Source organism: Salmo salar, chromosome ssa16, assembly GCF_905237065.1.
Source record: "Salmo salar chromosome ssa16, Ssal_v3.1, whole genome shotgun sequence".
NCBI lineage: Eukaryota > Metazoa > Chordata > Actinopteri > Salmoniformes > Salmonidae > Salmo > Salmo salar.
Genome location: NC_059457.1, coordinates 64689147 through 64699687, shown reverse-complemented (window position 1 = coordinate 64699687; position 10541 = coordinate 64689147). Strand labels below are relative to the sequence as shown.

The 10541-nt window shown below is 44.4% G+C and overlaps 1 protein-coding gene across 11 annotated transcripts in view; it reads right to left on the bottom strand.

The window, feature by feature from the left end:
• Nucleotides 1–235: 235 nt before the first annotated feature.
• The window catches only part of LOC106574300 (zinc finger E-box-binding homeobox 2), a 75757-nt gene continuing 65451 nt past the window's right edge, over nucleotides 236–10541 (bottom strand). For 9 of the 11 annotated variants that reach the window (XM_014150105.2, XM_014150099.2, XM_014150102.2 and 6 more), the window contains 5 exons: nucleotides 10295–10509; nucleotides 6652–6760; nucleotides 4216–6308; nucleotides 2556–2736; nucleotides 236–1019 (listed from right to left, as the gene is read on the bottom strand). In XM_014150105.2, coding sequence (XP_014005580.1) covers nucleotides 442–1019; nucleotides 2556–2736; nucleotides 4216–6308; nucleotides 6652–6760; nucleotides 10295–10509 — 3176 coding nt within the window. In that variant the 3' untranslated portion in view covers nucleotides 236–441. The remainder of the gene's footprint in view (nucleotides 1020–2555; nucleotides 2737–4215; nucleotides 6309–6651; nucleotides 6761–10294; nucleotides 10510–10541) is intronic. The other 2 variants (XM_014150106.2, XM_045697582.1) reach the window with 1 other exon arrangement.

Here is a 10541-nt window from a genome sequence, read left to right as displayed (position 1 = left end):
TATTTTTGTAGTGATTATAGAAGCGAAGTGCAATTTGTACAAGTCACTAGTTTGTGCTATAAAGACTATGGAACACAGAGTTTTTAGGATGTTAGCACCACACATATTTTTAGGCCTTAATACTGTACAATTTTTTAAATGTATTAATTTATTAATTTTTCATTTTTGCATAATGCAGCCTCTTCTTACACAATTCTCCCCCCACCCCCACCCCCCCCCACCCCCCCACCCCACCCCATCCACCCCAAAATCAAACTTCAAATCAATGTCTCCTTGGGCAGACATATACAACCACCACCCCTTGAGTACTTCAATACAAAGCTTCCTAGAAGCTTCAGGCACGTGCATGTACAGCTTCAACACAGCAGCGTTAAAAACCAAGCAGGTAACAATAACGAACAGAAAAATAAGATGGGAAGCTTTTTAAATGCAGTAGTTTTATTACATGCCATCCTGCATATTGTCCTCGTGATCCGATTTGGTTTCTGTTTTCCCGTCCAACGAACTATCGTCCATCGAATGCTCTCCGTTCTCCTCCTCATCCCTCAACGTGTCTGGATCTGTGTCCATGCTCTTGTTCTCGCTCTCCTCTTCCTCCTCCTCAAAATCCTCTTCCCTACGTCCTATTTTCGCGTACGTTCCTTCAACTTCCTTCTGACGATCTCTCATTCCTCCGTTCATCCCTCCTTCCCTCAGAATGCCCTCGCGGTCCTCCAGGTCAGGGTAGCCCTGAGGAGTCATGCCTTGTAAGTAGGCCCGGCTCAATAGTAGCTCTGTGGGCTCTAGGTGGCCCTTCTCCCGGGCCTCTCTCTCGGCCGCCTCCCTCTCCTCGGCCTCCCTCTTGCAGTAAGAGTAACGGTGGTTCATGTGCTGGGAGTAGGAGCCCGAGTGAGAGAAGCGCTTCCCGCACTTGTCACACTGGTACGGTTTCTCGCCAGAGTGCAGTCGTGAGTGTTCTATAAGGTGGTGCTTGTGTTTGAATGCCTTCTTGCAGATTTGACACTGGTGTGGCCGTTTACCTGAGGAGACACAAAAGGAGAGGAAAGCAGACATGAGTTTCCCAGCTCACTACTTTTTTACTACATGTGTCACAATTAAAAACATCAGGAGGAGAACAAACACAAACTAAAAGTACATTCAGATGATTCGAATGGTATGAAGCAACTTGAACTATCATTACAATATCAATGCTAACTTTGTCATAACTTATTTGTTTATTCCAAATGAGAAGATAAACAGCTTAAATAAACCACAGGGTCTGTCATGTGTTTACATTATGAAATTCCCTCCTATTCCTAAAGCATGGAGGAACAGAATCACAAACACTTAACAAACAGAAAGCTGTGACAAATAAATAAACAAATAGGAGATGAAAATTGAACAAGAGACTCCTATGGCTTCCCTGATAATCTCAGTAGAATAATTCTAGTTTCTAGACGCCTCTGTCCCTCAATTATTTTGGGACTCTACTCTACTCTGCTCACCATGTAAGATGGGATACCCTGAATGCAAAAGTGTGAGACGAGAAACTCGAGCCGCCCTACATTGATGGAGTGAAATTTCATTACATCATGCTACCAAATGATCTGTCTAAATAAAAACTCCCCCAGCAGCCAGCAATGGTGGCTGGTCATGGGGTGGGGAGTCTGGGACAGTTGCACCCCTTTTTGAATTTACTACACCTCAGCACATCCGGAAATATAACGGTCTATCTGACACAAATCACAAGATAGAGTTTCTCCTTTGGCATTTCAATCTTCTCGTGACGCTACTTGTGCCACCAAGCACAGACACCAACACATCTGGCCAATTCCTAGCCACAAATAGCCCTGGAACGCCTTCGAACACCTTCCATAACTGCTATACTTTCAACACACACTTCCTAATACCACAACTAGATAAACCTGTGAGCTACATAAAGCACACAGTATTCTGCTGTGTGCTGCATATAGTCATGTGTGTCAAGAATGATGCAACTTAGTGAAAGTGTTTCATTGTGAGAAGTGTTAAAAAAAAAAATGTCATCAACACACAAATGTCCAATGGGTTAAACCGATCTATCACTGATTAGAGTGATAAGTCAGCAGTCTGTCTCTGTCTCTTTATTAGTTATATATGTGGGTACGCTTAGTGTGTTTTGTAAATAATAATAGGGTTAATAAAGTAGCATGTGATGGATATAATTAGAAATGGCCACGGATGACATTTACCTCAGACAGTGCCCTCATGCATTATGCAAAGCAATGACACAACATTTAGTTAGGCTCTTTCTACCCCATTTTGGTTTTAAGTATGGAGCTTATATATTCAGAGAAAGGTATTTCTGGCATAACCCTAAAAATGTAATGTTTTGCTCTACGTATTTTAGTAAGTATATCTCCTCACCCCTGTCAATGAAGAAACAAGTTAGGTCTCGATTTACATACAACTGAAAAAGAACAAAGCAAGAAAGAAGTGGGGAATGAACAAAATAAAACAATTGAAAGGGTTTAGTAACACAAAACATTAGAAATAAAAGCAATGGGGTAAAATAAGTGTTCTGGAACAGTATATACCTGTGTGTTCATATTTGTGTCTTAGGAGGGAACTGCTCTTCTGGAATGTTTTGTCGCACAAGTCACACGCGTACATACCACTTTCTGTCTTCTTAATCTTCTTCCGGGACAGACAGGAGTCTGAATCGGTCATGTCATCCAGTCCTGACATATAATCTGCTGTTCCGTCTAGCAGCTCCCCCTAGAAAATGACACATTTATCAATCCACACGTCAACTAAATATAGGTACAGTATCTCCTGATGTTTGCCTGAATGAAAGACTGAATGGAACTTAGTTTTGGACCTAATTACTAACACTCCAATACAGAGCGCAGGTGTAAATATAAATGGTAGACTACACTGTAATGGTTGAGAATCTACCCTGAATGTTAGTTTGAAAAAAAATCTGTCCTCCATACATTTGAATCAGTCTAATTTTATACATGAAAGAGTTGTCATTCCATATGTATCTGTTCTTTATAAGGGAAGATTAACCCGATAGGCTTAAACTTAAATTAATGGGGGAAAATATTATTACATTAGAAGGTCATAATAATAAGAGAAAGCCCTTTGCAGGGCATATTGTCATATTCTTCTAATTTCCAACTCATAATGATTAAATCAAGAGGTGTTCTAAATGACCAATATTGAGAAGCACCATTGCTCTCATTAAGAAGCGCTCGCTCTGGTCTGACAATGACTCCTTTGGCGGGGACGCTTTCTTTCTTACACTGTTTTTAAAGAACAGAGCTACTATCATTCCGCAATCAATTTGAGCTAAATGCCCGTAGCTGTATTTTTTAAATCTAATTTAATAACTTAGAATAGGAAACATTATTAATACTTTTTTATCAAAATGGTTCCCTCTATGTTAAACAGCCTTCAGCATTCAGTGGGAATGAACATGGAGCCCGTGCATTATTAATCTGCATGTAGAAACTCATTTTGGCTTTAGAGTGCAACTTCCTTTAAAATAAAATACAAGAAAGTGGCAGAGAATTGGAGTTGGAGTCAGATCCTCTGTGCTGTGTGGAGCTCCAAGGCTTACCCTTTGCCTATTGCACAGATCACATACACTATGTCCCTCACACAATTCACCCAAAAAATACCTAAGGAAAAAAGAAAGAAATAAACTAGGCTGAGACAGATTGATTTTAAAGGGTACGTAGTCTATGTTTTACTCTGGAATAGACTACACTGAACAGCTGGAGACGTGATGCTGCCTGCACTCTGCGGTAAGGACAATTCACGGTGGAGTCTGGCAACAACTGAATCCCCCACATCATAACCTCCTCTGAAACAGCAATTATATGCTGATATCGCTAATGACGTCTGCTTGGAGAACTGAACAACTCCAGGCGCGTTTGACAGCTGGTTATCTACCTGACTGTGTTTTCTCCCTGGTTCAATGTGCTGCAGGTGAGCATTTGAGCTCATTAGAGTACCTTTTAATTAGTGGCACAATGAGCAGATCATTTTAGAGAGAGAGAGAGAGAGAGAGAGAGAGAGAGAGAGAGAGAGAGAGAGAGAGAGAGAGAGAGAGAGAGAGAGAGAGAGAGAGAGAGAGAGAGAGAGAGAGAGAGAGAGAGAGAGAGAGAGAGAGAGAGAGAGAGAGAGAGAGAGAGAGAGAGGATAAACCTGAGGCTTAAAAACTAAACCACAAGTGGCTTATCTATTTACCTGGAAACCTGGCTTTCGCTGGTATTTTCTCCTCTGCTGCTGCTGCATCTCAGCAAAGGTAGCTGCTCCTGTTGCATAAGTGTAGGCCATGTGTGGTAGGAAGCCCATCTGATCCAGCCCTGGGTATGGCCTCAGCCCAGGCATGCTGGCCTGCATCGGAGACATGAAGGTGGCAGGTGGGAACGCACTCTGTTGCGGAAGCGACGTGTACATCGGTTTGGCACCGAAGGGGTTCATCCCGAACAAGGGGCTGGTGCTTTTGTTGAGGTCTCCATTGTGGTGGTTCTGGCCTCTGGCTTCAAACTCCTTCTTGAGATAGGCCAGGTTAAGTGGCTCTTCGAAGTGTTCTCGTGGGGAGGGAACACTGGAGTGGTCATGGTGGTTAATACTGTTTAGTTTAGGTCTGCTCTTCACGGTCATGGCATGTTTGGGCTCCTTCATGAGCTTTGGCAGTGACAGGTCCAGTGGTTGTTCAGACAGGTTCATGTTGAGGTTCAGGTCCTCAGACATCAGGCTGTTTGGAGTATATGAGCTACTCTGGGAGTTTTTGGAAGATGTGGAGGAAAGGTTCAAAGGAGAAGGTGTGCTGCTCCTTGACTGGTGGTCCAATTTGGAGTGGTCAATCATGTGTTTGGTGTGTCCACTGAACGTGTTAGCTTTCATGAGTCTGAGCTGGTTCTCACAGTTGTTGACGTTGTTATGGAGCTCTGCAATGGAGGGGGACGTGATATGGTGGTCACGGTTGCGATCACGGTCATTAGACTTGATCAGGGACACTGGGGATCTAGCTGCCATTGAGTCTTTAGAGGGAGTGTGGTTGTGGTTGTTTGCGGCTAGAACCATATCTGCATGGTTGTTCCGTTGTTGTTCTAATGGTGGAGTTCTTGGGGTGCCGTACTGGTAAACTTTCCTCTGCTCGAACCACTCTTTGACGAATTCCTGAGGAAGGCCGACTGCTATGGAGATCTTCAGTAGTTCCTCTGAATTGGGCTCCATGTTCATAGCGAAGTAGGCCTTGAGCACTGACATGTGGTCCTTGTACGGGTTGATGGGGCTTTTCTCAGACAGCATGGACGAGAGCAGGAGGGCATGCTTCTCTGTAAACATCCCCTGTTTTGTGGGCATAAGGTTCTCACTAGTCTGGAGAACTGTCTTGATCTCCTCATTCATTTTACACAGGTAACGTTCATGCTGATGCAAGGGAATTGGACCTGGGAAGGCTTCTTTGCAGTATTGGCAAGCAAAGGGTGTAAACATAATGTTGCTCTCATGCATCTTATCCTCTGTACCTAAATCTAGCATGTGGTTGGATTTCTCGCGTTTGATAGTGCTAATTTGTCTCTTTGAGTCTGTGGTCAAGCTCTGGAGACAAGCTTTGGCTTCGTTCACTTTTTCTAATGTGTAGTCGATGATGCTCTTAGTGGCACCGTTATGGCTGACGACTGGAAGACCAACCTGGTGACCCCCCTGTGACGTCAGTCCCTGTTTCTGCTCCTCGATCTGGTTCCCGAGCTCCTTCATGTAAGCCTTGAGCCTGGAGATCTCCTCCGGTTTGCAGTCCATCTTCTGCCTGCACACAGTGTTGTCCACGATCTGGAGCACCTTCTGGACCTCGCTCAGGTTGTTGCTCAAGGACGGGTAGCCCAGGAGTTGTTGTTCGATCCCCATTCCCAGGTGCTGCATGGGACTCTGGGCTGAGCAGTGGATCCCTAGCGAGCTGCTATTTCCCCCCATCCCTCCGTTCATGAAGGGCCCAGGTGCGCCGAAGCCATGGGAGGCCATCATGAGTTTGTAGTCGTTGAAGTCTAGTGGTTCTGTTTTGATGTTCAGGTGGTGGTTGTTCTGGTCCTGGTGGTGGCCCAGGAGCTTGCCATTTCCGTTTCCGTTCTCTAGCTTGTGTCTCAGCTGGGTGATGGCGGTGTTAGTGGGGGAGGACGAGGCTGATGTAGGGGAAGAGCCTGTCTTCATGTTGTTGCGTATCCTCCCGTTGACTGCTATAAGGCCGATGCACTTCTTGCTGCTGATGTGAGAGCTGTAGGAGCCTGAGTGGGAGAAGCGCTTCTTGCAGTTTGGGCATTCGTATGGCTTCTCACCTGAAAAGAGACAACAATGTATACTTTAAAAAAAATATCTGCCATGAGCGCATTTAGAATGGCATAAGGAACACACATATTCTCAATGATTAAATATAAGTGGGCTAAGGGAAAATGTATCAACAATGAACACCTTTGCCAAACTAAAGTGTAAACACTGAACTGCTCAATTGTAAGATTGGCAGATAGAAGGAAACAAAGTAGCTCAAGTCATCCATTGGAACAGTGGGAGAGAGAAAAGAAAAACACAATTGATTTTTGTACACCCTATGAAGTTCACCACAGTCTTAAATCAAGGTTATGCATATTCAAAGAGGAGTGCACAGGCCCCCTTGCAACCCACCACTGTGAATCCGCAGGTGTTCCTTCAGATGGTGCTTGTATTTGAAGGCCTTGCCACATTCTGTGCATTTGAACTTGCGGTTGCCAGCCCCTTGGTTCAGCAGTTGGTGCTATAGGGAAAGAAGCAGGTATTTACATAAGTTCCACTAACAACATTACAGGGGGGAAAAGAGTTCACTAAACAATCACAATGAGCACTTGGTGCAATCGACCAACAAGCCAAATGTCTCACATTGCTACACAGCCCATCTTGCCTCTTTCTACTTCCAACTCCAATGAGAAAGTACAAGAGTGGTGCTGATAACAGAGGGAATCACATACCTTTTAATTTCCTGGCTCTCGAGCCAAGGAAGCATGCCTTTAGAATTTGGCAGCCAATAAAATAAAATAAATGAAAGGGGCTCTTTTTTTATACAGTTTCCCCCTCATTAGAAACAAGCCATCTGATCTACTTGTATTAATTTGGGGTAATCACTCGAAAGATATTCTGACTATTTCACAAGATGTCCTTCCCTGTATTTCACATACCTGCAAACAACAGTAATGTTACATGAAGAAACAACACACTTCCATAAATGTTGAAATGTCTTAATTGGAACAGATTTCCCCTAATCATTTGAATCCTCAAACGTCTCTTTAATAATCTTAGACTATAGGATGGGCCTAGGCCTTGATTCTCTGTTCAAAGGTAAACATCAGTTGCGGCCCCTCAAATGTGCAATTCAAACAGGGGGAGGCCTCTGCCTGTTTCAAAATCCAAATATAATGGTAATAACAACAACAATAACAGCGTACGTGTAAACGGGAGGCACACCAGACGTGCACAATTAATTCTGAGTAGGAGGTGAACATGTTAAATGCTTAGGCAATACAAAAGATCTCTCAGCAGCACTTGCTACCAAGGCAGGCATAGCAGGAAGAAGCAGCCAGCGTCCTGATCCAGCCTGACAACTGCTGGGGTGTGCTGACTCTACCCACATTCCTGGGGAGACAGATGGCGTAAGGGAGGACACAGGGAGGATTGTTCAAACGGCAGCAACCTTCAAAGATCGTGCAGGAGTGGGTCTGTCTGTCGGTGGGGCCGCCAAGCGCCAGTCAGGGACCCCACCGCTCGTATGTTGCTGAGTTGCATAAACAAACAGCAGCAGCTGCTTTGGCTCCCCCTGCTTCCCTCTGAGGACCGCAGTAAACTTTAGTTGTGCCAATAAGATACAATCATTCTCTAATCCAAATTGTCAATGGCACCAACACCAGCAAATTTGTTTTTGGCGGAGGGGGACATGCTATCCTACATGACTCAGGGAAGGTTAGTGATGGGATGTTGGATGTTGTGGGCGGGGCGCATGGGCTGGGTATTCAAATATTATTTTCTCTTGATTGGTTAATTGGATAAGGAGTGTTACAGGTTATTTTAGATTTTTTTGTGGTGTTTATGGCGAGGGCATCTTCTCCTAGGTAGAGACAATTCTCATGGGACATGGGATTGGGGCTTGCCTGTCAGCGATGACACAACGATTCACTAACTTTCACAACACATTTTATCTTTCTTTTTTCTTTCTTTTTCACCCCAAGAGGACTTCAATTGTCACCACTGGTTTTGTTCAGATTCACTTCTTTTTTAAAACACGGTTGGCAAGCAAATGTAACATCTATGAATAGAAGGTGGATTTCTTCCACACAGGGAGTTGGATGTGATGCATGCAAATTGCCAACAAATTCCCAGGTTAGTTTATCTAAAAGAAAATACATTGAGAGTGAGTGAGACTCAATAATAAGTGTACATGTTGATTCTGTTTCAGCAAACTTAACGTGTAAATATTTGTATGAACATAACAAGATTCAACAACTGAGACATAAAGTAAACAAGTTCCACAGACATGTGACGAACAGAAATTGAATAATGTGTCCCTGAACAAAGGGGAGTTTAAAATCAAAAGTAACAGTCAGTATCTGGTGTGGCCACCAGCTGCATTAAGTACTGCAGTGCATCTCCTCCTCACAGACTGCACCAGATTTGCCAGTTCTTGCTGTGAGATGTTACCCCACTCTTTCACCAATGCACCTGCAAGTTCCCAGACATTTTTGGGGGGAATGGCCGTAACCCTCACCCTCCGATCCAACAGGTCCCAGATGTGCTCAATGGGATTGAGATCCGGGCTCTTCGCTGGCCATGGCAGAACACTGACATTCCTGTCTTGCAGGAAATCAAGCACAGAACGAGCAGTATGGATGGTGGCATTGTCATGCTGGATGGTCATGTCAGGAGGAGCCTGCAGGAAGGGTACCATATGAGGGAGGAGGATGTCTTCCCTGTAACGCACAGCGTTGAGTTTGCCTGCAATGACAACAAACTCAGTCCGATGATGCTGTGACACACCGCCCCAGACCATGACATACCCTCCACCTCCAAATCGATCCCGCTCCAGAGTATAGGCCTCGGTGTAACGCTCATTCCTTCGACGATAAATGCAAATCCGACCATCACCCCTGGTGAGACAAAACCGCGACTCGTCAGTTTTTTGGCAGTCCTGTATGGTGGGTTTGTGCCCATAGGCAACATTATGGTCGGTGATGTCTGGTGAAGACCTGCCTTACAACAGGCCTACAAGGCCTCAGTCCAGCCTCTCTCAGCCTATTGCGGACAGTCTGAGCACCGATGGAGGGATTGTGCGTTCCTGGTGTAACTCGATCAGTTGTTGTTGCCATCCTGTACCTGTCCCACAGGTGTGATGTTCGGATGTACCGATCCTGTAAGGTGTTGTTACACATGGTCTGTCACTGTGAGGACGATCAGCTGTCCTTCCTGTCCCCCTGTAGCACTGTCTTAGGGGTCTCACAGTACGGACATTGCAAGTTATTGCCCTAGCCACATCTGCAGTCCTCATGAATCCTTGCATCATGCCTAAGGAATGTTCTCGCAGATGAGCAGGGACCCTGGGCATCTTTCTTTTGGTGTTTTTCAGAGTCAGTAGAAAGGCCTCTTTAGTGTCCTAAGTTTTCATAACTGTGACCTTAATTGCCTACCGTCTGTAAGCTGTTAGAGTCTTAACGACCGTTCCACAGGTGCATGTTCATGAATTGTTTATGGTTCATTGAACAAGCATGGGAAACAGTGTTTAAACCCTTTACAATGAAGATCTGTGAAGTTATTTGGATTTTTACGATTTATCTTTGAAAGACAGGGTCCTGATAAAGAGACATTTCTTTTTTTGCTGAGTTTAGTACTGCATAAAGGAAATGCTTGATTTTAAAGAACATAAAATCTACTAGTTGAAGTGAAATTAAGGAGCAGATAAAATGTCTAAATTGGAAATTAACATAATCATTTGATCGTGAACATAAGACTGCAAAATCATATCAGACGGGGCCATCAAAAAACCATTTAGGGCCTCAATTAAAGTTATTACCATTAAAAGATCTGCATCTCCAAAATGCCATGAAAAATTCATAATGATTGCCAATCAAAATGATATATTTTCCTCCAAGGGATCATAGCACATTAGAAACGAAGTAAGTGAGGGGAACGGAAAGGGGAGAGGAATAATAAAGTGATTGAAGAAAAAAAAGAAGTGAGAAGGGCCTACGATCCTGAAAGTGATTGAAAACAGCAACAACAACAAAAAACGAGGGCACATGATCCTCACCTGATCTCTGTCGGGCTTGTGCGTGGCCATATGTCGCTCAAGCTGAGTGCGGTAAGCAAACGTGTAGTTACACAGGGGGCAGGCGAAGTTCTCCTCGTTCTTCTCGTGGCGGTACTTGATGTGCTCCTTGAGCGATGTCAAGCGCTTGTAACCCCGGTCGCAGTAGGGGCAGGTCAACAGTTGGGCAAAAGCATCTGGAGTTCCAGGTGGCAGGTCTGGGGAAAAGAGATGGGGGGAGAAAGGGAGA